Source organism: Crocodylus siamensis, chromosome 12, assembly GCF_052110815.1.
Source record: "Crocodylus siamensis isolate JL-2025a chromosome 12, ASM5211081v1, whole genome shotgun sequence".
NCBI lineage: Eukaryota > Metazoa > Chordata > Crocodylia > Crocodylidae > Crocodylus > Crocodylus siamensis.
The window spans coordinates 40,409,921-40,437,656 of record NC_143406.1 but is presented as its reverse complement, the minus strand read 5'-3'; the positions used below and the strand labels follow the sequence as shown (position 1 = coordinate 40,437,656).

The 27,736-nt window shown below is 45.0% G+C and overlaps 1 protein-coding gene and 1 long non-coding RNA gene across 9 annotated transcripts in view; one reads left to right on the top strand and one right to left on the bottom strand.

Moving 5' to 3' along the window:
* LOC149854984 (uncharacterized) overlaps window positions 1–10,281 on the bottom strand; it is a 50,075-nt gene extending 39,794 nt beyond the window's left edge. For 2 of the 4 annotated variants that reach the window (XR_016438798.1, XR_016438799.1), the window contains exon 1: window positions 4,701–10,281. This is a non-coding gene — a long non-coding RNA (uncharacterized LOC149854984). Of the gene's footprint in view, window positions 1–1,847; window positions 1,988–4,700 lie in introns of those variants that run through there. The other 2 variants (XR_016438796.1, XR_016438797.1) reach the window with 2 other exon arrangements.
* On the top strand, window positions 804–27,735 carry PDGFA (platelet derived growth factor subunit A). 5 transcript variants are annotated; one of them, XM_090024736.1, is made up of 8 exons: window positions 1,186–1,868; window positions 1,984–2,080; window positions 10,288–10,392; window positions 12,658–12,845; window positions 23,703–23,829; window positions 25,473–25,555; window positions 26,574–26,687; window positions 26,796–27,735. In XM_090024736.1, exons 1-6 carry the CDS (start codon window positions 1,806–1,808, stop codon window positions 25,526–25,528), a joined length of 636 nt encoding a protein of 211 aa, XP_089880862.1. In that variant the 5' UTR covers window positions 1,186–1,805; the 3' UTR covers window positions 25,529–25,555; window positions 26,574–26,687; window positions 26,796–27,735. The 5 variants fall into 5 exon arrangements, with proteins under 5 accessions (XP_089880860.1, XP_089880861.1, XP_089880862.1 ...); XM_090024738.1 differs by lacking the exon at window positions 25,473–25,555 and having other exon boundaries at window positions 1,248–1,868; XM_090024737.1 differs by lacking the exons at window positions 25,473–25,555; window positions 26,574–26,687 and having other exon boundaries at window positions 1,264–1,868.
* Window position 27,736: the final 1 nt, after the last annotated feature.

Here is a 27,736-nt window from a genome sequence, read left to right as displayed (position 1 = left end):
AACAAACCATCGCAGAGAACACAGCTATAGGCAGGAGTTTGGTGTGAATTTAATTCAGTCGCTCTGATCTTTGGACTCTTACATAGTTTGCCTCATTATCAACTATTTTGCAAGGAATGATATAAACAGTCTCCTGTTAAAGACTGCTCCAAGTGTAACGTGATCCAGAGGAGAGATGCCCAGCTGATGGCAGCAATGATAGATGTAAAAAACATGCCGACGCAGTCTGTTCCTCCTAGAACGAAGTAGAGGCAAAACCAAGCGAAGGTTCCCTCTTAAGAGATAGCAGCGAAAATGGTCCTGACTGTCGGTTTGACTAGCCGGCTCTCCTTGAAGGAGTTACCCCCGAGTAGCCAGCCAAGTCTGCTTCCAGATAAACATTAGCCAATGCACCAATGAGTGGGAGGAATAATTACTCAATGAGATTTGTATTGTCAGGAACAGCATAACCTTCTTCGGGGCATCTTTGTTTTTTATTATTATTGCTATGGCAACCTTGACCAGAGGTGCCTTTTGGGTGGTGGTGGGGGGGGGGGTTAACCCCAGAGACTGATTAGAACAGGTCAGAGGGTTTCAGACTGAAGTCACCACTTCCTTGCCCGTGTGATATCCCCCTTCTCTGCCCGGCCCCCCAGGAGGGATGGTACCCACCCAGCCGCCCCGCCTCTGCCCGGCCAGCAGCTGCGGCCCTTCGGAGCGGGGCACCCTGCCCGGGGGCTTCCACTCCGGTCTCTTCAAAGCCCCGGTCGTTGCAGCTCCTTCCCCTCTTCCCCCAGACCACCCTGCAGGCCTGCGTGACAGGGGAGAGAGCAGTAACCCGCTCTGCCTTTCGCTGGGAAACTTCGCTGCAACTGCAAAGCGCCCATTAAAGCGCAGGTTGTTTCCCCGACGCCTGCCCGAGCCGGGAGCTCGTGAAGCCCTTCGGGGCTTCTCGCAAGCCTTCCCCTTTGAAATGCGGGGCTGGGAGATGAAAGGCTAAGGCTCCCTGGCTGTGCATTTACAGGCTATTGTCCTCCCCGCAGGAGAGTTCTCCCTCCTCGCTTGTGTTATCGCAGTTAATCCACTTAAATGCCCCCGGATTTGCCGCGGAGCTGGCTGCTTTCGCTCCCGCGATTGAGGCGCTTTGTCTGGAGGGGAGGCGGCGGCCGCACCTCGTGCCCGGGACCTCGCCATCGCACTTGTTGGAAAGAGAAAAACCAAGCGCTCCCCCCGCCCGAGACGGCCCTGGGCTGCGTGTGTGCCCGCCCCCCCGGGCCGGCCGGGACTCGCCCAGATCATGGCGATGCCCGGTGCCCCGCCGGCGAGGCAAGGTGGATGCCTTCAGGTCGCGGCCTGATCTGCGCAGACGCCCCCCCGGCCGTGCCGCAGAGGTGCCGGGCCCGGCGGCCGCTCCCGCTCCCGCTCCCGCCCCGCGCTGCCGCAGGAAGAAGCCAGCCCCCCGCGACGCGGCGCGGCGCGCAGCTTGCGGCGGGCCGGGAGCGCCGGCCGCGCGGGGGAGGGCGGGCGGGCGTGCCGGGGGGAGGCGCAGGGGGAGGCGCCGCTATATTCCCCTCCTCGGGATTATTTCCCACTCCACTCCGGAGCAACCCCCCCCAGCCCGGTGCGCGGTGGAGACGCGGCCGCCTGGCTCCGGCCCCCCCGGAAGGTCTCGCCGCCGGCGGCCGCGCAGGTGATGGGCTGCCCCCGGGCGCCGCCCGCACGCGGCGGGACCAGCCCGCACTAGGGACCGTACAAACGCAGCCGCCCGGGCGCCGAGGCATGGTGCTGAGCCCCGCCGCGGCTGGAGCCGCCGCCGCCGCCGCGCGATGAGGACCTGGGCGGGCGCCTTGCTGCTCGGGTGTGCCTACCTGGCCGTCGCCTTCTCGGAGGTACGTGCCGCCGGGGGGGGCGTGCATTTACTCCGGGGCGGGCGGCGGGCGTGCGGGGCCGGGGCTCCGCAGGTGCTGGCCCGGGACCGTGACGGGGTGTCTGGTCTGTTTGAAGGAGGCTGAGATCCCCCAGGAGCTCATCGAGAGGCTGGCGCACAGCGAGATCCACAGCATCCGCGACTTGCAGCGCCTCCTGGAGATTGATTCCGTAGGTAAATTATTCTCTTTCCTTCCTTCCTCGCCTGGTACCGCGGCTGGCACCCGGGGCCGCGCCGCGCCGCTCCGCACGTGTCGCCGGGGCTGCGGGATCTAGCCCCGAGCAGGGTGCCCCCCCCAGCACCCTCCAGACAAGCTCAGGCTCAGGGGGGAGCAGATGGTCTCTGAGTTTTAACTCCCTGACCTTTCTAGCTCCAGCCCTCTTCATTTCCCAGCACAGAAGAATTTCCCCAACCTTTCTTGTTGCTCTTCCCCGGGCCTGGCTCCCTCTGAACTACTGTCCTGGAGGCATTTGAGATATTTGAAACAATGTTTATGAATGAAGTCATGTCTCTTCCAAGACCTGGGGTTTATTCAAAGGAAAATAAACTGTCCACGCTGATCTTAACCAGGACCCTTCCTCGGGTGCTTACCCTCGACAAATACCGCCCTTATTCAAAGGAAAATAGCACAAGGTTATTTTCTGCCTGGTTAAGCATGCAAAGCAATGGAGGGAGAACCTGCGCTTCACCAGTGCGCTACCCCGCGGTATAAAGATCTCAGCATCATGGCAGCAGCGACTGGTTGTCATTTAAGGTTGGGTTGCTGCCCTCTGCTTTTGAGGGTCCCTTCTGTTAGTCTGTGGAAGCAGGAAACAGCATCTCTGGGAGAGCCGTGTCTTTTGTGCGAAAAAGCAAGGAGACTTGCTCACAGTGGTATGGGGCATCTCCTTTACAAAAATATGATCTTATGCTATGCATTTTTTCCCCCCCTGAAATATGTGCTGTTTAAATCACTATCAGCCAGTGCTACCAAGTCTTGATTGACTCGCTTGCCGTCTTTTTAGATGAAGTTTTAGTGAACAGGCATGTATGGGGACCGTAGCTTACTGAGAGAGCTCTTAATTTTTACGTAATTAGGTTGTAACTGGTGTCTCGTTACAGTGAAAATTCAGCCGCTCCTCTCTTTCAGGGTACTTTGCCATAAAGGCTCCTTACTAATTACTAGCTTGATTTGCATTGGGTTGATACTTTTAGAAACAGAAGTTGGGATTAAGGAAGCTTTCAGGCAGGGACAAAACCCTGAATTGAATGTGCGTAATGCATATTAGCCTGCTCTAAACTGCAGTCTGTACCGTGCACGTGCACCAGGGCCCACGAAATTTGTATGTTGGCTGCTGGGGAAATAAGGGCGGGTGAATTTTCCCTGTTCTCTATTTCCGGTATCTTTGAGGCAGTATTTTTACCTCCCAGAATATAGTATGTCCGGATACTTCAGCATAACAAACGAGCACTTCATTTTCAAATACCACTTACGACGAAAGCAAAAGTTCACACGGTTCCATGTCTAGAGGCAAACTGACAAGTAATGGTGTGCCAGCTGAATAAATTAGAGAAGGTGGCAGATCAGAGAAGATTACTGTAGGAAACGAACTGAATTTTGTTCATGTTTGCTATTTGCCACGAGGTAAACCGTTATTTCATTCTGCCCCTTTACTGCAACAGAAGTAAGGAAGCAGAGAAGCAGGAAACAAATGTCCTTTAAAATCTGCAAGCGAAAAATGATTATTTTATAGAATTAAAAAAACAGTGGAAAGGTCCAGTCTTGCCATGTTCCTTATGCGAGTAGTCCTTGCAAAGCCCTCTTCTAAGTAGTCGTTCCAATATTGATCCCTACTGGGAACATAGTCATTGACTATCTCGATTTATGTTTAAATATATCAGTCTGGCAAGCTCTACTTTCTGAAGTAATCCGTACTCCCCTGACTTCTTATTGCCATATAGAAAAACCTACAATCAATTAAAAAACTGGATTCAGCTAGTCTCCTTTGGCAGTAAAGGCTTGGGCCTGTTTAGTGAATTGTAAGATTAGCTCGAGCTAGAGGAAAAAAAATCAGATATCTGATAGCTAGTGCTGCAAAGAAAATATTTCAGAAAGCGGAGGATTACCTTTCTTGCAGTGCAGTGCATCTGTTAGGTGACAACTGCAGTTTTAACGGATTTGTACAAGACCGTTTCCATTTTTTGTTGTTTTTACTACTTCTCATTGTAGTGCATGTTCGTGCCAGTCCTTTCCTGAGTGAGTAGGGCTCGTAAACTCAGTGGGGGAACTCAAGTACCGTGGATTACTCTTCCGAGCAAGAGTTTGTAGGATCATTCATGCAGCAAATCTCTGCTTTTCCTGAGAAGTGGGGCAGAATTGGTGGGAAGCAAAGGGAGGAGCAGCCGATTTCTGTGTGTCGCTGGCAGCAAAGCAAATATACATGCTTTCAAACCAAGTCTCGTTAAGTCGGGGTGGGCAGCTCCTGCATCCTGACAGATTTTGACTCTATATTGTAGTGCAAGGATGATGGATAACCCCCTTCATAAAATTAGAAACCACACCCCCAGACCATCTGGTGTATTACTTAAAGAAAACCAGCATCCAACATGATGCTTATCAATTTATTCAATAGAGAAAATCCAGGCCAAGCTGCTTCTTTTAGAGCACAATCCTGCACTCCCTACTCAAAAATCAAACTAGTGAGGGCAATAGGAGTGCTGCCAGATACAGGATCAGGCCTGTAAGTTGCAATGGTATAAATCCATTGGATCTGAGTGGAGTTTCACAGCGTGAAAGAGAAAAGACTGACCTTACCTATTTAAGATATAAAGCCGGCATGATCCCAGGAAGTAAACAGCTCTAGCACTCAAAGTCCACGACTTCACTACTAACAGTGAAGAGAATGAATCATTGAAACAGAGGCAATTCCTTTTTGCTGCCTTTCAGATTTCCTTGGCTAGCGGAGCGGGTCTTGCTCTCCGCATTTTCCCCTCCCTTCCGTCCCGTGGGAGGTAGAGTTCACTTCATCACATATTCGACTTGTCTCCTGCTGCTGCTTGGACTACAGTGAGACTCCCGATCGCACAGTCTTTCCCCTGTACTGGAAAGGCTGCTGCTTCCCTGTGCACATGCGTGCCAGCGTGTGTTTTACTTGGAGCAAAAGCACCAACCAAGCCATTCTGGTCCTGCCGCCACGAGGAGCACTTTAGACTTGTGAATTGAATAGCCTTTGCCTATGAACCAGCAGAAGCAGCTTTGCAATATACACAGTATATTGCAAAATAACACAACTCCTGCTCTTTCCAGATGTGTTGGGTCATTCAAACACAAACAAGCTAATCCACTAAACTCTCCTGTTGACTTCACTGGCCTTTGGATAATGTCCCAAATTAAAAATGGATGAGGGTGCAAGCGTTACCTTCTGTTAGGCCACCTGGAAGCAGCGAAGCAGGTGGGCTTTTGACATGCGGCCCTCTGTATTTTGCTCTTTTCCTTTTCCCCCCAAATGATGCGAGAAATGTGGCTTGAGAAAGTTTTATAATGCTGTTCTTCTCAGTTACACATAGGTAAAAGGACCTCTTGCACAGTGCTATTTCAAATCTTCAGTTGGTCCAAGCTTTCAAATGTAATGCCATTGATCTCTGAGTCTGAATATTACAAGCATTTTGCATTGGCTAGAAAAATGATCAAACAGATTGACGTTGCCTTGAGCTTGTCTGATTTGTAAGAGAGACTGTAATGGCTATTGCATACTATTTTCGACTCCTGAAAAGAGAGAGGCATTGGGGATTTCGTAAACTGTTCAGGATACCCAGGATTTTGGACCTCTACGTCTGGGATATACATCAAAATGGCACCCAGTTGGCAGAATGGAAGTATATAGCGCATATGTTTGGGACTGTACCTCCTGAGCAACAACTGCATGGGAAGATGATGTCATAGTAATGTTAGAACTAGCTAACAGTAGTCTTTCTTTGAGGATACTTTCCATCTAGTTTTTTTTAGGAGAGCAGCAATCGCATATTGGCAGTGTCATAGGAGCTCTGTGAGTTGTATGCGAGCTACTCCCTGACCTCCATGGAAGGATGCCAGTTGGACAAAAAGAACTATTTCAGCCACATTAATGGACTGACCAAGGCTAATTGCTAGAGTTTTTCTACCCATCATCGAAATGTTGTCAGTGCATCAGGGCATAAAAGATTAAAGAGAAATTACTTGATCAGCTGCCATGAAGACATTTTTTTTTTTAATTAAATGACCTATCCCAGCTCCAAGAAGAAAGCTGCCTTCATTTTGCTCAGCACAGCGCCCTCAGCAGTCACTTAGTGACACACATTTTTTCAGCATCAATAAACCGAGAATCGTTCCTTTCCCTGTAAAACTTTGTTTGCTCATAGGGAGTGACCCCGTAAGGTGGTGGAACCCATTAACTCCACCTGACTGTCCCGAGAGTCGAGGGCACTGCCTCTTTTGGAGAGCCTCAATTCTACCCCGTTGGTTAATATCTAGTGGGAAAATAGTCTTAATTTCTGACATCATTGGTTTGGGAGACCTTTTGGCAGATCCAGTGTTAGTTTCCATACTGCTTTAACAAACAGGAGGATTCTTTTTTTCCTGATTGTTAAAGCACCATTGTTTTCTCCATTGAATCAGTCAAAAATCTTTTCCTCTGGTTATAAATAAGGACTCAAGACTAGTTGGGGTCAGATTCTGTGAGTCCTTTGCAGACAAAGCTCCTATTGATTTCAGGGCTTGATCCAGCATCCTGTGTAAAGGGCTGAGAATTTTTCCATTGGCTTCAGCGGGCAAAGGAATAAGTTCCAAGTTCCGAAATGGATACAGGATGGGGCCAAGTGCTTGCAGCACTGCAAAAGTGATCTTACAATACACACATGCCTATGAAAAGACACTGATGATGTTGAGTCATTGACGGAACTTATACCCACGTTTCATAGTGCTTTTTTTTTTTTGGAGCTTATGTTACAGTCCCTTCTCCTAGGAGGACAGAGAAACATGGCGATTCTCTTCTTAGCAACTCTTATGGCATCGCATCCGATAGGTCAGGGGCTAGTGAAATAATGGCCTGCCCGTCTCATGATTCTCTGTGATCTGTCTCAGTACACCAAAGGCAGCTCGGTGGTCTTTTGGCTCAACCCCGGACGAATGCAGGAATACTGCTTCCAAATCATCCGTGGCCCAGGCTCATCCAGCCTTTTTAGACACCTCCAGCGAAGGAGACAGCACAGCTTCTCGGGGCAGGCTGTTCCGCTGCCTCACTGTTCTAGCAGCAGGGACGTTTTCCCTGATATCTGATTGAAATCTGCTTGGCCACAGTTTAAAGCCACTGCTTCTCATTCAGCCCTCTGCAGCAGGACAGAAAGTGTCCTCCCTGTCTATGGAAAGCTTTCGGATATTTGCAGACTGTGGTCATGTCTCCCCTTAATCACCTTTTCCTCCAAGCCAAACATACTTAGTTCCCTCAACCTTCCTTCATTTGACTTGCCTGCCCCCGCTTTATCATTGCTCTTGCCTACCTCTGGACACTCTGTCTTCCCAACATCCTTAAAGCGTGGAGCCCTGCACTTTTCTTGCAAGTGGCACCTTGGTCCTGGCCTGTTTTGCTTAGAACATGATGCTGCAGTAAGGCTAAAGGAGTCTCAAGCACCTGGTCATTGGCAATGCGTAGGGGGTGCACGTGCACCCCCTGAGATTGGCGGTGCACCCCCAGGAGATGTGCCGGTGGTGCCTGCGGGCGGTCACCGCTCACTGGCGGCATTTGTGGGTAGTCACCAATTGCCTCTGGCCACTGCCGGTGACGTTTGTGGGTGGTCGCTGATTGCTGGTCAGTGCTCGCCATCACCACTTGTGGGCGGTCACTGTGCCTCCCCAGCCTCCGGGGGCATGTGTCATTCATGCACCTGGTTTAAAGAGATGGGTGGCAGAATCACAGAAAACTGGGGTGGGAAGGGACCTCAGGAGGTCACATGTAGTCCAACCCCCTGCTCCAAGCAGGACCAGCCCCAACTAGATCATCCCACCAAAGTGTTGTCTAGCTGGGTCTTAACAACCTCCACGGATGGAGAGTCCACCACCTCTCTGGGTAACCTGTTCCAGTGCTCCACCACCCTCCTCATGGGAGTTTTTTCCTAATATCAAATCTAAACTTCTCTTGCTGCAGCTTAAGACCATTGCTCCTTGTTAATTCAGTATCAGGTTACTTTCCTCAATCTTACTTCCTTCATAGAACCTGAAATCAGTTATCTTCTGTGGGGGTTTTGCTTAGGTAGCCAATTCACCATCAATCAGCTCCTGTGACTCAGGGTATCAGGACTGATTGCTCTTTTCAGCCCAGGCAGCTGCCCCCCACCAAGAAGTGAGGCTCAGATTATCAGTTTTGCAGCCTTACAGACACGGTTTGCAGGTAAGCAGGCGTACCTGCACTCAAGCTCTTGGCCTGAGCAAAGTTTGTGTCGCTTTCTTTGAAAACCAGTGTATTGCTTGAAGTCAAGAGGAGTAGCACAGACTAAGGCTCTGCAAGGGAGATCGGCGATAAGGGTTGGATTCTGCAGAGCTCTTGAGGGTCCACTGACAGGCAGGGGGGGTGCTGAAAATCAGCTTAACCTAATTGACTTAGGCTGGGAGGGATGGCCTGGTGGCACCAGAGTGGGAGTCAGGCGACCCAAGCCGAATTCCTAGCTTAGTCCCAACATCTGAGGTCATTTGGGGTCAGTCACTTCCTTTACCCAATCCGCCAGTTTCCTGTCTATAAAACGAGGTTAGGATTTTTTCACTGGGAAGGAGTGTTGCGAGGATAAAATCCATTCAGTATTGCAAGGTGCTTAGATAGGGGACACAAATTCCTAGACAGACAGACAGACTCCAAGGCTGAGAACAGCAGGCAAGGACCTGTCCCCCTGATTCAGAAAACAGGCAGGATTGGCTATAGTGAAATGTGCATTGGAGGTTGCATTTGGACTATCTGCAGAATCTTTTTTCTGCTTTTAAAGGCAATGCCATTTAAAAGGGCAAGGCAGGTGGGAAATTACATCCCCAAGAGCATGTGGTTCTTCTAAGTCAGCACCTGGCCTCTGGGTTTCTGTCTCGCCCTGCACCCGAAGTGGCAGGCAGGTGCTGAGCTGAGTGTGATTCCTCAGACGGGCGGGGAGGGAGTTGGTTTATTTGTAGAGCAGCCGTGTGCGAGTCGTAACTGCTCACATAGCCAAGTGTTAAACAGGTCCCACTGTCGTCTGGATGCATCCCGAAACGCGGAAGCAGAAAGGACTGCAGACCCGTGGGAGATGGCAGACCGTTGCATACTCTTAGCAAGCAGAAAGTGCAGCCGATTTGCCTGTGCCATGCTTCGGCATATTTATGCACGTTGCATTTTTCCTGGGAGCCATCCGTAAAAATCTATAAAACATCCCGTTACGACACAGAGGGCACTGCAAGAAGTGGAGCGCTGGGAGCTGAGCTTTGAAGTGTTGGGATCTAGTTCCCTTTCAGTCTGTATTTTGTTTATGCCTTCCCGCCCCCCCCACTTGCAGTGTGTGCTCAAGAGAGCTTTCCAAAGCCCGCTGCATGTGACCTGACCGGGAGTGATTCGCTTAACAAAACCAAACAGCAGAGCAGGCGTTCTCGTGTTTTTTTATGATAAACGAAATGCCAAGTTTTCCATCTATGCTTTTTCTCATGGCCCTTGAACCCATGTGGTAGGCTTATTTAGGGAACAAGACAAGCCTGGATGCAGTCCCAGAGTCTGCAGTAGCTTCAGATGCCCCTCCAAAGGTTAGGATACTTCACTAGGGATTTGTTCTGCAGCAGAGACTAAAAGGAAACTCAGGCTAGTTACTGTTTGTTCTCAGCTTAGCCCATGCACTTTCCCGTAAGCCAGACAAGAGCGTGTTTATAGACGTGGTAATTTTACTATGGGGCTTATGGCGGTGCAGTCAGCATTGTAGACGTACAGTGGCATATTCTGCCAGGGCTCTAGGAGTAACTTTTAAGCAAACATTTATCTGTGTAGCTGAACTGAAATGTTGTTCTTATTTCTACACTGACCTTCAGCTTGAAAAAGTTTTTGAGGCCTTTCATAAGAACAATGCAACTGTTTCGCTTCAGGGTCAGCTTTCCCATGCAACGTACAAGATTTACTTTTTTCAATAAAATGAAGGTTTGAATATAAGATTATGTTGCTTCATAAGCAAAATTGCATATGAAATTCTGCCCTGACGTATGTCTTGGCAGCTCTATTGGCATGAGTTAATGGGATTGTAATTAAAGGCAGGAGTTGGTTCAGAGTGTGTGTATGACACAGCGTTATCCTCACGTTTGTGGAGCAGAATAAAAGAGACTGTCGTACTGACGGCACAGTTAAGATTTAATATTTTGTTCCCCGCTGTAGGATATGACGAAGTTTCAGAAACAAATTTGAGGTCTCATAGCGTTCACGCAGCAAAACATGCGCAAGAGAATCGCCCTGTACCTGTTCGCAGAAAAAGAAGTATCGGTAAGAACATGCTAGTTGTCCTTATAGACCCGGATAATGGGGGCTCCTTCGGTCAGTCATGTAGGGCACTGTTGTGAAAAACTAATATATCCAAAGGAAAAGACCGTGTATAGTTTCTGCTTTTTCTATTGACCTCATCACTTGTTGCATCTGAATCACTTTCTGGTTGGTAATCCATCCTAGAGAGACATGCATGAATAAATGGTTTACATTCACCTTCCAGTTGTGACATGTTAGAAGCCAGACCCTTATTAGCAAATGTGGCAACGTTCAATGTATAATTCATAGTGTCGGGAACAACTACAGCAACTGGCTTTAGAAAAAAAAACAACAACAGTTGGTGGAGTTTTCAGTACAGAAGCTCTAGAAAAAGGAAACAGCTTGACTTTTTATTTCAAAAACAGTTTATCCAAAAGATCGAGAGAGCAAAGTGCTTTGACATTAATTTCCATTGCCACATAGAGGGCCAGGCATGTTTACAAGGCATTCTTTTCCCCTAATAATGATGGAGTCAAAACAGAAACCTGCATGTCAAGTGGAATCTATGCTAATTTACAGAGGGAAAGTGAAACAGGTGTTAATTCCCTTGAAAATGGAATTTTTATGCAAACAGCTCTTGTTGCATCTGATTAGATTCAACTTGCTTGACTGTTCTAGTTATCTGTGAAACTCTACATATTCTTATGTGCTGTAGGTAATTTGGAGTCAGCATACTTTAACTCTAGACTGAGACCACATGCAATATATAGCACAGTACATGCTGTCCACCTGGATTTGCAGTGCAAATTGGCACGCGCACCTGTCGCCCTGACTGCCTCTAGAGAACAGTGGTTTAGAAACAGTCTGCTGCACTTGGCACCCGTTTCCGCAAGGTGCTGGATTCTTCACATTAAAAGTCAATGGGAACTGAGTGTGCTCAACAGCTTGTAGGAATTGCCAAATACCTTGCAGTATCAGGCCCTCTATTATCATAGGCTAACAGCAACGTTGGAGACCAAGAAGAAAAATCCTCCGTTGTTGTCATACCCACCCACTCTACAGAGATGTTTGGAAGTGTCTTGCTCACCAAAATGGAACGTGTCCAAAATCAAGCCAACTGCAGATGGGATTCTAGGCTTTCAAGCTACAGGTTCAAAGCAAGCTACCTTTCCTTTGCCTTAGACTTCTCCTGAAGATAGTGAAGAGGTACAAGCATTGACTCCTTCCCTTCCTCACCAGACCCCAACTGTTATAGCTTCTTCAATAGAAGGGTAAAAAACCATGCTGCCTTCAGAGAACGTCTTGCTGCCCAGATTGCCCAGTAGGGACTGCCATGAAAGAAACAAAATATTTTCTTCCTGGACCCTCTTGTCCTGCAGTTGAGAATCTCACTTCTCAAGAAGTCCTACCTTTGCGCTCCCCAGGGTGCAAGAGACACCTAGACTCTTCAGAGAGTAGCTAGTGAACTGCAACGAGGCTTTTAGTGTGCTGTTGTGCAGCCCATTGCTCAGTGCACAGCAAATAGATAGAGCTGAGACTCTGAGCCCGGGAGAGTCTGAAATGTACACTTGTCTCTCAGCACTTCTCCTTTCTCAGGAAGTAGTTAGCCGCTGTAGATTGAGATCTGGCAGAATGACGAACTTAGCTGAACACAGAACGGAGTAGCTGGTTAGCTCTTACTTTTCCAATGGTTTGTTCACATCCACTTGTGTACCGGTTCATCAGCTTTATTGAGAAACGATGACACTTGTGATGATGGACAAAGGAGGTATCTTAACTTTTGGCAGTTACTGGAGCTGAAGCCGCGGGACTGAAAGATTGCTTCATAAATCAGGTTTATCATAGAAGTCATAGAGACAATTTGTGTGCGGTTGCATGATGTATACATGCCGGTTACGGCCCAGATTCTGCAAAACAGACCAATCCCTATTGCTCGGGAACTGGTACAGCAATGGGAAGGTTTCAGACTGCCCTTGCCTACTGCCACTTTTTAATAGCCAAGACTTTCCATTTAATTGCGGATGCTCTGAACTGCATGGGAACTTGAGCCGGTAGGTCCCTATTTCGTGGTCTGGTTGTGTAGAGCCGCTCAGGCTTTACCCTGGGGTAACGTGCTCAGTATGATAGGAAGTCAATGGTGGCAGCCTCCCCAAGCCCAGCACCAAGGTTGATCATTAAAGCAGGCCACCTGGTTGGGATGCATTCTCATATGTTCATAGCAAAAGTATCTGTGCTCTAAAGCGAGAGCAGCTGTTCACCTGGAGGTGTGAATTCTTGTGTTTGTAGAGGAAGCCATCCCTGCTGTCTGCAAAACAAGAACTGTTATATACGAGATACCTCGGAGTCAGATTGATCCCACCTCTGCCAATTTCCTGATATGGCCACCATGCGTGGAGGTGAAACGTTGCACTGGCTGTTGCAACACCAGCAGTGTGAAATGCCAGCCATCACGGATACATCACAGAAGTGTCAAGGTGAGGACATGGTGACTGCACAGGTGCAGAGGGCATCTCTTGCTGTAAGAAGATTGGTGCTTCAGACAGTCAATCCAATATGTTCTCCTCTGCTATTAGCAGATACTTTTCTTCATATCTGTTTAACAGAAAATATTGCTTGTAGAGTTGATTGTCGTGGACACCATTTTGTTTTTGGGTGGTTTTTAACCAAAAAAAAAAAAAAATCTTAGCAAAAATAGTTCTCATTGGAGCTTTCCCAGGATCTGTCACAGCACAGAACTAGCATTTCAGAAGAGAGGCCGACTCAAGGGGCATGGGATTGTACAATCCACTGTACAGAATATTATTTCCTTAATTAATATTATGCAGCTTAAAACTGGGGCTTTTATATGTGACAACATAACACTTTTGAGCTGAAAAAAATGTGTTTCAAATGATCTTATCTCTGGGGGCAAGAGACTCGAGGGCATCATGCTCTAACTCATTAGGCAAAATGCTTTTCTCGTTGCCACAGTTTTCCATTAAATATTTCATGAAGTATTTATTATAGGCATGTTGCTTTCATATCGGTGTAAAGCAGGGGACCTGATTAAGTCAGTAGATTTGCACCAGTATAAGGGACAACAGAATCCCATTTATTGGCCCCATTATTAACCTGTTGGCCCCATTTCTTGCAAATATTAAAGTTGACTTCTATTTTTAATAAACATCCTTCTAAGTGAATTTGCCCAGTAAAATGAACGGACTGTAGCAGGCACTGTATCTTGCTGAGGAGTCTTAAGAGGTGCTGCAGACTCATTTATTTAACCGACATGCCTTCCAAATGCAAAGTGTGATGTCTGTGCCAGTTAAAAGGTATCTGAACACACCCAAAAATGTGGGCAGTTTTATTTATTTTCTTAATGGCTGAAAAACCCTTCCGGCTCTGATAAGATGGCAGATATCTGAAGAGATTTTCTCAGCTTTTCCAAAAATAATTACCCGATTACACTTGCATGCTATTCACTTGTGGATCCTGAAACAGGTTGCAGACATAATTAAGTTAGAAAAAGAAAAACATGGGGCTGTTAAATTTCTCCAGCTGGTTGTCAGCCCAGTGATCAATGTAAGTCATTTAAAATAGTGGCCTAAAATGAAACTACCTCCTGAACCAGGAGTAAAACACCACCACTAGCAAGCCCAGTGCTATGATCTGTGGGCCTAGTCCTGCTTCCACTAGCTTTGTAGGCTCAGATTCTTCCGCTAATGCATTAATTTGGTGCAAAGGGATAGTAATGTAAATGCAAATGCTCAACAAAGAAGTGTGCTGCCTGATGAGCACTCCAAGTAGCTTGTCTACACCACAGCCTGGCTCTTGTCTTTTGCCTTTCCAATATACAGGGTGCGGAAGAAGTTGAGTGGCATTTGCTACAGCCACTCTCCTCTTGCATAGGATCTTAAGCCAGTGGCAGAATTTGATGCTTCTGTTAGGATGTTTTCGTGTTACTGTCGGATGTTACCCGTCTTGCTGCCCCCATGTAACTTGGCATCTCATTCAGTGGTACAGCAGTGGCCTTTTTGGACTTGCACTCATTTATTAGCATGCAAACTATAAAGACGATCATCTGAGAAGTTGATTTCTAGGGCTGCGTAAGTGCCAGTGACAGATACGCCCATCGGCCAGTGGTTCAGAAAACTTCAAGACAGTTCCCCTGCTCCGGACAGTAATTAAATAGAAAGGACAAGAGGTCAAACAGGAACAGGATGCTTATTGTAGAGGTTGCAGGCTGACCCTGCCATCACACCAGAGATCCTTGAACAAAATCCATATTTATTTCCTTCAGAGTCAGATCCTCTTGTAGCCTTTGATATAATTAATTGTTTTATGAGCCTTTTGGCAAGAACACATTGAGAGCTGAATGACTTTGTGTGCGTGTGTGCATGTGTGTGTGTGATGCTTGAGCAAGCCCAGTGTGAGGGTCACAGGAAAGGTAGGAGGAATTGGTCTGAGGGGCCGTCTGGGATATTCCTGGAATGCATTGGAGTGCTCTTGGTTTTTCCATCATGTCAGACTATATAAAAGCTCTCTTTTGATTAACATTGAAAAGGCTTCCCCCCCGCCCACCCTCTTTTAATTTACAGGGTGGTGAGATCATAGCATAGCCTATTCACACTGCCAACATGTCTGCCCAGAAAAGTCAGGCAGTGGGTTTGCAGGCATGTCATCTAACAAGGCAAAGCAGAGGATGGTTCTGGACACCCCTGGGGGCCGCCGCGGACACCGTGATATCTTACCCAAATATCAAAAGTTAGCAGTAGAATGTGGAGGACCTAATGTAGCCGCAGTGCAGGTGGGTACAGGGTCAGGGACATCCCTTTCCTCTTGATCTCGATGCAAAGACTGTTGAACCCAATGGAAAGACTCCTGCAAACTCCAGCGAGCCTCGGATCAGATCACAAGTGCACCAGGCAGCAGGGCTGAGCTGGAGCTCTTAGCCAGTGCTTCTGGTGATGCTAGCTAGGGGGCTAATTGGGTGCTATGACCTTTGTCCACCCTTGTATGAACCAGTTGACCTTGCACAGCATCAGTATAGCAGGGCATAAGCTGCGCCTTCTCAAAAAGGTGATGCAGGCTCCTATTGCACTTGGGGTGCTCCTGCAGCTGATGGCTTTAATATTTGCCATATGGCCCTTTAGTCTGGGTTTGATGAAAGACCATGGTAAGTTCCTTCTCTAACAGGCAGATTAGGGAAGGGGACACAACCAAGCCAGACCAGGGTCTTGAACCCCTGCTGTGGAGGGTAGCAAGTTTACCACGGCACCACTACACAGGGCCCTGTAAGAGGCAGGTCAGGGAGAGAAAGGGTGTGAGAAGCACTGTTGCCTGTATGACAACAGAACACCTACGCTGGACACATGTCCCCTGGAAAGAGTCCGGGGGAGAGCTACGCGCATGATCAGAGGGCAGGAGAAGAGGCCTTATGAAGACAGGCTGAGAGCCATGGGACTCTTCAGCCTGGGGAAGCGAGGGCTCGGGGGGACGTGGTGGCAGCCTATAAATACATCTGGGGTGTGCATCAGGATCGTGGGGAATGCCTGTTCACTAGAGCGCCCCATGGGATGACAAGGTCCAAGGGTCATGAACTGCTGGAAGGCCATTTTAGACTGGACATAAGGAAAAACTTCTTTACTGTGCGAGCCCCCAAGGTCTGGAATAGACTCCCTCCAGAGGTGGTGCAAGCACCTACTCTGGACACTTTTAAGAAACATCTGGATGTTTATCTTGCTGGGGTCCTTTGACCCCTGCTGTCTTCCTGCCCCTGGGGCAGGCGGCTGGACCCGATGATCTTACAAGGTCCCTTTCAGCCCTAATGTCTATGAATGTTTTATAATCCCAGATTATAAAGCAAGCTGCTTTCAGCAAACAGTCTATTTGTACCTAGCATAAAATAACTTGTCTTTGATTCAAATGAAATGGTTGCTTGAAAGTTCCCTTCGCTGGTGACGCTCGTGGTCTTATGGCCCGTACTTATACCGTTATACCACAATATGGAAGAACCCAGTCATTGACTCGGACTTGAAAGGTTGGCAGGTTTTTGCTATCAAATCCATGTGTCATTTTTAGGTTGCAAACTCTAAGCCAGAAGGCAAAAGCCAATTGCTCAGTCCACAGCGCGAATGGAATAGGGTCTTGGGGGATCCCTGTGGCAAAGCAGCTCATCTTCCCGAGCTGTGCCTGAGGAGCGGTGTGGGGCTGTGGTTTGTCTGTGGCAGTATTTCCCTTGACTGTGTCTGGTACCTCTGGAACTGGTAAAGATGAGAGGTCCCATTAGTTTTACCCTAATCCCAGAAATATGTTAAATGCTCTCTCCATCTTGCATATCATGGACCTGATGTATCCCTTTGATTGCAATTGCTTCTCCTGACTATTGCTAATGTAGTTAATAATAGTCATGAGAAGCACCTGGTCATTCCCCCACTCAGGCTGTGTCCTCCTAGCTACGAGAACGGATCTGGTGAACATTATAGAGGAAGTCCTATCTGCAGAGCCAACCCTAAGCAGCTGATCTTAGTGCCAGGGACATCAGGAAAAACAACCCTCCTTTTCACGCTGTGGAACAATAGTAGCATCGTTCCACTTACTTTTCCACGATCCCGCTCCACTCGTCATATCCGAGATGGGCATGAGACTGCTCTGTTGTGATTTCTAAACACTGCATTGATCAGGATGTTTACTCCAAAAACATTCAGTTTTCATTTAATAGGGAGGCATGAAAAAACCCCCCCAAAAACAGGCAGGAAGGGAAAGAGTAGCCCAAGGATAAGCTACTTCTCAGAGATATGAAGGCAGATGGAAAGCACCAAGGCAGTTGTTTGGAGGAAACCAGACTGGGGCACCAGGACTTGATGAGATGTCTGAAGGACATCAGGCCTTCCTGGGTTATAGTGAAGGAGTGATAAGCCTGTGGGTAAGAGGGACAGACAGAGGCAATGGTTTTGAAATCCTCTTTTCCTCCTGTTAAAGAATGGCTGTCCGACTACGGGAACCCCAAGGAGAAGGATCGCAGGTACCCAAACTCAGACACACTGGGCAAACACAGCCGAGCTCAGGGTCCAGCCTGCAAATGGAGACACTGGAGAAGGTCACACCGGGAAGGTCAAGGCAAAAGGGCTAACACCTGAAGGGGGTTTCTCAGAGCCCAGATAAAACTAGGCCCATCACAATGACAGCCGCTCTCACCGCTCTGTCTCGGGCACCTACAAGAGTCTATCGCTGCTTAGTCCCTACAGCAGTAACTCGACACATCCACACCTGAAGACCTCACTTGGTTTCTGTATCTTGCTTTCCCCACACCATGTTACAGTGGCTCCTCTGTATGAATTATGAACATTTTACCTGGACTGCTAAGTACTACTTAGGGGAACATGTCACTGCCTAGGGACACCGGTATGTTCATACCCACCCACAAAAACACTTCTTGCTGACTCACAGGTTTTTATCATTTCATTATCCCTGCCTTAGTTTCACTTCCTCAATGACTCCTTCCCTGGTCCATGGTTTGTCCTTCTGGACACCTCAGCACACGTATCTTAAGCAAGCACAGGAGCTACAAACACTCAGCACTACTCAGTTCTCCACATCAGCAGTTAGGCTGCAGGCTCTCCTCCTGATGTCGAGAAAATGCCTGCTCTTAGTTGTCACTCATGTTTTGACTACAGAAAAATAATAGAGCTATTCTTCTGAGTTGTAAAGAGCTCAGAAAGGGCACAACAAGTCAAAATATTTTTAACACTGTAGATTCCTATTTGAAATCTCTGAGTTTATTCTGTGAATCGCGTTTGCACACCTCAGGGCTAACAATGCACGGCACCCTGGTTTCCAGTCACTGCTCTAGGTCTTTCCCTTCACGTGCTTGTTACTTCCCTGGGTTCCTTCCTGCATTTCTTTAGGCTTCCTCCTAACTTCTTAACCACAAACCCTTCCAGGCCTGTTTCTTTGCTCCTCTTGCTGCAGCAGCAACCCCCTCCCATTCACCCCATCTGTTTTCTAGCTTCTGCTTGCTTAAGGCTGCTCCTTATATGCCCTGGGATGCCTTCCCATCATTCCCAGCAGCATGCAAGTCCCAGGATCCCCCAGGGGACTACATTTCCCAGGATCCTTTGTCATGACCACACCTGACCTATAGCCTCCTTTACAGGGCCAAAGCAAATGAAATTAAATTGCATAATAATTAATCATCCATAGCCATACCTTTTACTTGGATTGCTGTTTGGGGCTGAGTGAAGTTCTCTGATTTTTTCTTTAGTAAGTGTTAAATGTAGCAAGAGCTTGAGTACAACCAGGTTACTGATTCCCTTTTTCATAGTCTCATTGTTTCCAACACATCACAAGGTAGTGGATGGGCAGTAAGAACTATGTTTATTTTTATACGCTTATAAGAAAGCGATGCATCCTTGTCCCCTCCAAGATAAGGAACACTGCTGGGATAGTAGAACAAAGCAATACGCACGTGGGTCTGAAAATTTGCACCAATCCAGGTAAAATTCATGATATAAAAAAACCATGCTTTCCAGTTTTTGGTGTTTGAGAGAGACTTGCATCTTTCATTTTTGGTGAAATTGTATCACTTACAGAATGGTTATAACATTTTATTTCCGTTCCCTAAAATTACTAGATTATCATGTTAGCAAACAAGCTATTTTGGTAACTGTTTTACAAAAAAATCGGCTGAACAAGTCTTAAAAAATTTTTGAAAAATCAGAAAAATGCAAAGATTTTTTAATGACTTGTTTCTTTTTTGAAGAGGCCGTTTTTCTGATTTAAGCACACTCCCTCCCCAACATATTGACTAGCCCTTCTACAAATCAGAAAATGGTCAATGTAAATAGCTTTTATGAGCAATGAAGGGAATGAATGCACACTTCCATCTTCTTTGCATGCATTGCATCTTGTAGTAACTCCTTTTATCTATTACTTCCCTTCTCCCTGGTGTTCTCTCCTGGCCATCTTCTATCCTGTTCTGTATCTTTCTTTGCCTTCATCCCATCAGGGAATTCATGTGCCATGGAGTTTTTTAGCTGTTGTAGGCAAACACACTTTGCCTCCGCTGTAGTTTGATCCCAGGTGACTTCTTGTCTATAAAGATCCCAGTTTTATACCCCATCTTGTCTTTTTATCTTCACCTCATAATTGCGTCCTTTAGGGTTGCCAAAGTCCAGAGCCTCATTCCTTTCCTCCATTGCTAATGTATTTTGAAGTGGAGCAGAGATGCCTGGTTTAGTCGTTCCATTTCTAATCCACATCCTAATTTGGGCAAGCTCTGAGTTTTTCATGCCTACATGCAATTGGTATAAAAGTGGTCTTCCATGATGGGGACTTTCCTGTAAGTTTCTGACCAGAATTAATGTTATTTTTATGCTCACATGCTTTCAGGGTTTCCAAGCTCAGACTCTGTGCAGAAAAGCCATTACTGCCATTCATTAGTAATACTTCTGAATAACCTAAAGCACTTCCTTCATCTTGGGCCTGGCAATATCACACGTATGTTTCCACCAGACCAAATATTTATAACTGCTACACAGCACCCATTGATACAACAGGTGTGTGATCAAAGATCATAGGGACAGAAACACTGTACCCCAAGTCATAGGATGTGGTTTATTATACCATGGATAGATTTTCAAAGGCACAAATAGAAGTGATCTCCCCCTTAGATAAAATAATATTTCCTTGATTTTTTTTAATTTTTTTTATCAAGGCTCTTGGTTTTTGTTGCACTGAACAAAGGTTAAAGGGGATCATGTGGAATGAGTGGTTTGCTTATGGCTAACCACTTCAAAACACTGGGTAGTGCGCAATAGTATGTGATTAACTTGTTGCTCCAAGGAGAATGTTAAACACCATGGCAGGATGAGGGGGATGGAGGAAATGATGAAAATATGAAGCCAAAAGATGCTAATCTAGGGCCATATTCTCTTATGTTGGCATGGCTGTCAATTTACACCAGCTGCAAATCTGGCGCTGAGCCTTTATCAGTTTGAGTTAGCATTAATTATAGATCCCATGGTGGCAGCAGGTGTTATGAGATGACACAGGCTTTGCAATTTAATTGTATTCTGCGTTGCTTTAACTTGCAAAAATGAATGTTTACAGCATCTTATTAATCTTCATTCTTGTAACTGGTATTGCCTGAGGCAGGAAGAGGGAATGAAGTGAGGGGTCTGTTTAAATTTACAGATGTACTTCAGTGAAAGCCTCACATTGTGAATGGTCAGTGAAGTAGGTTATCATCTATTATAGTGGACCATAAGCTGAATATGGGTCAGCAATGTGTTCTTGCACAAAAACCCCCCAACAGGTTACTGTGTTGCATTAATAGAAGTGTCTCTTATAAATCAAAAGAACTGAGTCTTCTGCTGTGCTCAGGACTGGTGGGGCCTCACCTGGAGTAGTGTGTCCATAAAAACAGATGTGGACAGGTTGGAAAGAATCCAGTGGAAAGCAACAGAAATGATGAGAGACCTGGGAAGCCAGATTTGTGAGGAAAGGCTGAAAAAGCTCGATTATTTAGGCTGTAGAAGAGAAGACCGAGGGGGCATTTGATAAGTCTTCAAGTACCTGAAGGGCAATTAGAGAGAGGAAAGAGATGGGCTTTTTTCTGTGGCTGTAGGAGACAGATCCAGGGGCAGTGGTCTCAGACATCAGCACAGGAAATTTAGGTTGGAGATTAAGAACAACTTTGTGAGTATGAAGGTGGTCAAGCACTGGAACAGGCTCATGAGATCCCTTGCAGCCCTGCTTTCCTATGTTCCTAGTCTTTAAATATCTCCACTTATATTCTTCAGTGCATGTAATATAAAGTCAATAGTGGAAGGGGTGTATATATAGTTATGTCTTTTTGGAGGAAAAAAAGATCAGGGAAGGACTAAAAAAGAGTTTGATTATAGTTTATTCTGGTTGCATGTAATTTTCAATGCTGCCAGTTAATTCCAACAATTGGAATAAGCATGGCAGATATCAAAGCTCTTTCGTGATTGCTGGGTCTCTTTCTGTGTCTCTGGTTATGGAGAACCTAATCACTGTTTGTTATTGTAAATTGTGAGGATTAGTCATCCTTTGATGCTGGATGACTCAAATGTACCATACATTTTCAAATCTTTGCATTCAAAGCCTTGGTGGAGTTAGACTCTGATAGAAGATTTTGAAGCATATTGCTTTGACCCATGGTTGACCTTTCAGTAAAAGTATTTTTACATGTTGCAGCCAGCTCTAAATCTGTATGGAAGTCTGACAGCCTTGGAAAATGTCTTTAATATGGATATTTTAGCTACTGCATCTGTCTCTGCAGAACTTTTGTTTACTGAGCAAATCAAAATAGGCTCCAGGTCTTGTTGACAAAAGAGACAGTGACTGAAATGTAAGTTTGAAATCTTGGCTCCCTTGAAGTCAATGGCAAAAGTCCCATTGACTTTAATGGTGCCAGGACTAATCTTGCTCCTGCCACATTCATTCAGATGCCACTGGTAGTGTGTCCTCAGAAAGCTGAAGCCAGGCTTCTGGGACTTGGGAAATGTAACTTTCTTCAATCATCATGTTCATTTTTAAGAACGCTTTTGTAGTTTGGAAGGACTGGTTTCTCAATGTCAAGGCTAGTAGGTGTGTTAGAAACCCAATTAGGACATCAGCACACCATTACTAGAAGAGTCTGGTGCAGACTGTAAATACTGTGGTAATTTTGAACAACCGCATCTGTGATGTTGTTAAAGAGCTTGGCTGACAGTGAGATATCAGCACCCCACAATAATGTTAATTGTGCAAGGTGCCACTGACCCAGAGACACTCCTTTTTTTTATTTTGTGTAAGATACAGTGAGACCTTGGGTCTGAGAAAAGACTATGCATTTACTGGGAGTATTCACTCATCATAAACCATGCTCCACAGCTACAGCTACAGCATGCTCCATGCGTTTTGCATTACATGAAGGGCTGTTACATTGTTCCCCCGAGGGCCATGTTCCTTTAATGGCTGTCTTGAAATTGACAGGACCTAGTCAGTTCAGGGTTGCGCAGGCCTTGCAATTGACGGCTTCTAGTCGGTTTCACCGGTTATGCAGTTAAGCAGAGTACAGTTGCATCACGAAGTAGGCGGGGTCCAGAGCTCCTGTGCGCTGAAGTCATGCATGCCCTTAGCCAATATGCAGAAAACCAGAGTTTGTTCTAATGCAGATAATAGGCAAAAAATTGGGACCAGTATCGTTAGGCAGGTAAGCGTGTAATTCAGCGTGTGTCGGAGCGGAGTGCGCTGCAATGCAATATCAGAATTACGCAGTTTTATGTGACAACCCACACAACCCCCAACTGTCAAATGGAGTACTTGATGTCACATCATTGCAAATTAGACGTGCAAACCAGAGCGGCCCTGTTCATCTTAGTTCCACTTAGAGTTAATTCAGCTGTAGCTGTGTGGGGTGCTAGGAAGGTTGGGTTTGTCAACGTGACTGATGCCAGTTCACATCAAAACATTGCTTAGTTGGTATTCTGTCACGGTCTATACTAGCCAGCCAAACTCTGTCACAATCGGCTTAAACTCTGGTTAACCACAATAGCTCACTCAAACCTAGACCAGTCTGGACCTTCGGTGCAAATACTAGTAAAATTACATGCATTCTGCACAGATGCTAGCTCCCTGTTAGACAGGGACTCTTTTTTGAGTGTGGTGGGTATCATATCAACAGAGACTTTTTAAAAGCTTTTGATCTCCTTTATGACTGCCCCCCAAGTAGGGGATTGTCCTTTAAATTTAAGTGAGCTCTCGTTCATTTGAAGGTTGTCCCAGGTTACTCCAGGAATTCTCTGGGATCAAGACTGTCCCTTACTGAGATGTCATTCACATCTTGGGTTTCAAAACAGCTTCCATTTGTGGAGCTATTTGTTTCCTCAGATTTCTGATTATTTGCTGGTGATTTCAACATCACTGTTTGTGTTGGTCTTCAAATCAGTTGGTAATCAATGCAGCATCAGTAAAATGTGGTGGAGAGAGAAATATATTAGAAGCGGATAATTCAGAATATGGGGAGATGTCTGGATCTGTACAGAAAAATGTACCTTGCCTTAGAAAAACCCTGAATTGCTTGTGACTTCAAACTGAGAGAGAAGTCAGTATCAGAGATGTTGTACTTCTGCCTCTTGGGGGGCGGGGATACCCTAGTCTGTTTAAAATTGCTAAACTCATTGAAAAGGATACTTTCTGTGCACTAAAATAGGTAATTCTCTACTAAGATTAAAAATGTCTGTTATAGATCTCAGTGAGACTGACTGCATTAAAATACCTATGTTCAGCTGTGTATCTTCAATCCTGTTATGTGTTAATAGAATATACACTATCATTTTTCATAGGTGGCAAAAGTGGAATATGTTAGAAAAAAGCCAAAATTAAAAGAAGTTCTGGTGAGGTTAGAAGAGCATATGGAATGCACCTGTACATCATCAAATTCTAATTCAGATTATCGAGAAGAAGAAACTGGTATGTCTTCCTTTTATTTTTATGCATGTATGCTTTTTTTTCAGATGAAAACTTATACTTGTCCCTTGTGCCTGTAAAAGAATGTAGGTCAAAATGTACACTCATTGAACTCAAAGAGAAAACTCCTATTGAGTTGACACTCCTCTGTGTATTGAAGGTATGGAATTAAACTAGGATATGTATTGGATAAAAGATTTTGAATTAAAAGGTTAAACTGCAGCAGTTTTCTTAGTGTGCCCTCTAAAGGAGTCGTACGGTGCATAACGTAGAAACCTTGCCTAACTGGAAGGTTTCACCGCGTAGCTTTTTGGTAACTTCTATCAGTTCTATCCAAAAGTGACTTTGGACTTTATGGAGGAAGGTAGCCTGGGAATTTATTTCCCTTGGGGGAAGGCCATGTTTGAAGTGACCAAAAATTTTATTTAGAAAGAATTTGTATGTTCGAAAGAAAGGCATTTTGAAATCCGACAACAGCATTAACTCTGCTGCCATTTCTGTACCCACTTTTATATATGCTCCAGAGATTGTTGTTAAGTCATCACGTTGAACGTAAAGCTGCTTCATTAGGTATAGGAAAAGGTTTCATGGGAAGAATACTTGCTGTCTGTGTGGTTTTTATAAAAAACTGTCTGGATTCTCTCCTGTGCTAAAATATGCTAAACGCAAGGGGTGAGAGGTATTCAGGAAGCTGGTTACAATGCAAGCTGCCCAGGTCGCATCCCCTCCCTGATAACTTTGAGTAGCCTAGGAGTTTTGATTTAACTTATGTGAGCTCACGAGGGACCCTGCCACTTTCAGAACTAGGGGAGTGCAGGCGCCCCCTTGACCAGGGCTGGAAATGCTGTTTCATGCCATCTGCAAGCTTCTCTATGGTGGTGGCAGACACAGCTCAGCAAATAAGGGCAGATTCTGGTGTCCTGTGCTGCCCCATAGGCACAAAGCTGCTGAAACCCTGGGAAAGTGTCTGGTCCTATAAATGATCCTCTACAAGCAGAGAAACTAGGAACTGTTCCCATTAAACTGCAATTTATAAACCAGGCTGTATGTGTTTGTTTTGCTTGTTAATCCATACATAAAAACTCAGCATCTTCCCTGGTTTGCAAATTGTTTAATGTCCCATACCTGAAACTCATATCTGATCAAATTCAGTTTTCCCAAATGTTCGTCTTGGGCAGAGACAAAGCAGGTGAAATTTTAAGTTTACAGCATTTTTTTTTTTGCATGTATGAAAAAACCCCCCTGGGAGAACAGTTCAAAACCAGCTTCCTGATGGGAATAGTCACAACAGAAGAAATCATTTACTTACGTCCACAGTTGTAGGCAAAATAACATTTGCATTAGCAAGAGGGTGGCAATGGGAAAAGCAGGGGTCAAGAGCCAATATTGAAGACACACTTGTAACAGTAGTTATAGCCGAATCTCTTATAAGGCCATCTTGGATTACTGGTTGCTTGTTTTTGTCTAATTACTATCTAAACCTTGATAAACAGCATTGCAAAATCAGCAGCTATAATGTTATACCTTTAATGCAAAGGATAATGAGTTTGCTTTGAAAGATAAACATCTTGAGTTTTTATTACTTCAGTTTTCAACAAAATGCATTACCTTAGGGCTTTTTACCAGCCCTGCCCTTATGTTAACAGGAAGGCCTAGGGAAACAGGTAAAAAACGGAAACGAAAAAAGTTAAAACCAACCTAAAAACTACTGGAACTATTTGATAATCAGGTAGGACCTATATGCTGAACACCCTAATAGCACAAGTAATGGAAAACTTAATCAAATACCATCACTTCAACTTAATCACTATTCCAAATCTTGACACTTGCTACCTCAAGGCTGCAAAGAGATTAGATATGATTGGCTTTAATAATTCTACCTGCTGGTATTTTCCCTTTAAGCTACACATCACCATAAGCATCTTACATTCTTGAGCTCCTTCCTTTTCTTGCTTTTTGTTTTACTTTTTTTTTCCGAGGGTGCTAATGCCTAAACTTCCAAAATCTCAAGTTGCATTTCCTTTGCTTTTGTTTCATTATTATTGATTCCTGGGTTCAAAGCATCACATAATAATGCATGAATGAATTGTCAGGTTGCAAACGGTTTGCGTTCCAAGCAGTCGGTTGTGAAAACATTGAGTATATGTATGATAAATCTAATTACATGCATGATCATCGACCTTTTTTGGGGGCATGAACTGGGCCTGATTATACATGTGCTGAAATGTTCTGAATCGCTGCTTGCTTTAGTAAAACCCAGGAAGACACCCGGTTTTTTGTGATGAGGCCCTGTACTATTTGTACCAAAGAGCTAAGAACCTTTATTGGTCTGATGGCTTCCCAGGGATGTATGATCACAATGACTCAAGAGCAGGATATCGTCAAAACTCATGACGTGCACAGTGCGGAACAAAAAACCGCTCTTACTTTAAAGCTTGGTTGAAATTCTTTGATCAACAGCGGCAAAGTGTGATGTCAGCTGTAAAATTCCCAAATTGAATGCAGACTTTTGCCTTTCTAAAATACTGGAAGCCATATGAACCACAGCATTTGCAGCGGATTCTCATGTTTTGAGTGGGAATTATTTGGATTTTGCAGTAAATGTACCTAACTGCTGGGCGATGATGAATTTAATTGAAACACTTTTACACTTTTTATTTTTTTTTGCACTTGAACTCCCAATGTCCGATTTCATTTATACCAATGTATCATTTTTAAAGAATGCTAAACTTGATATCCTGTTTCAGATTAACAGGTATTTATTGGGAGTAGTATGATAGAAGCACAGATTTTGTAAAATTCATCTTTAAAAGTGAGCATGTAAACTCAATCAAAACAGCATTTAGAGCTTCTTGTCCCAGGTTAGTGACTCTTCATGCAGAATAGTTTTTTTTTTGAAGACATCTACTTGGAGGATAGGCCCTTGGATTCTAACCATGGAGTTATTGTATCTTTTTTCTCTCCTGCAGATGTAAGGTGAAAATAAGCTAGAAAAACAAACAAACTTCTCTCTGGGACATGGATGTACATGGTTTGTTACATTCCTGAACCTACTATGTATGGTGCTTTATTGACTGTATACTTTATTTGTTCTCCCATGTGGAAAAAAAAAACTGGCTCTAAAGGACACTTAATGAGAACAAAGAGACAATGTACATTTGTTTAATGTGACATCAAAGCAAGTATTGTAGCACTCTGTGAAACAATAGGAAGCTTCCCTATCTAAAAAACGGGAAAAAAAAGAGAAAAGTCAAGGAACAACTAAAGAAAAAAAGACAGTTGAATGAATGGAGGATACCAAAAGTACTCAAATAAATGACAAAAATCTCAGTGAATAGTGGATTTCTGTCAGAGCAGTCAACGGTGCTTTATGTCAAGAAATGTGCCTGCTTTCTTGATGAAGATGGATGGACACTGATGGACTTCAGGCACACACACACACAAAAGCAGGAATGTATCAAGTGATCAAATGCCACGCAAACACTATAGAAACAATACATCCTTGCTTGGTAGTGTTTTAAAGTCTATACAAAAATAAGAAAAAAGAACAACAACAACAACAACAACAACAACAAACCTTCTGGGGAGCCTTAAGTGGATTTTTTTTACACCATAAAGTGATTATTAAGCTTTCTTTTTACTCTTTGCCTAGCTTTTTATTATCTCTTGGACTACATTTACCGATAACACGTATAGAAGACTGGTGTAACAGTAAGCAGAACACAAACATTATGGTCTTTCTCCTAGTGGGATGCAAACTAATGAGATGTATTAAAATAAAAATGGTATACCTATGCATAATTTTCTAGACGTTTTTGGTTTATGTTCCCCACTCTGCCCCCCTCTGCCCTGTAATTTAAAGCATTAAAAAAAAAAAAAAGAAGCAATGTGCTTAAACAAATCATAGGAT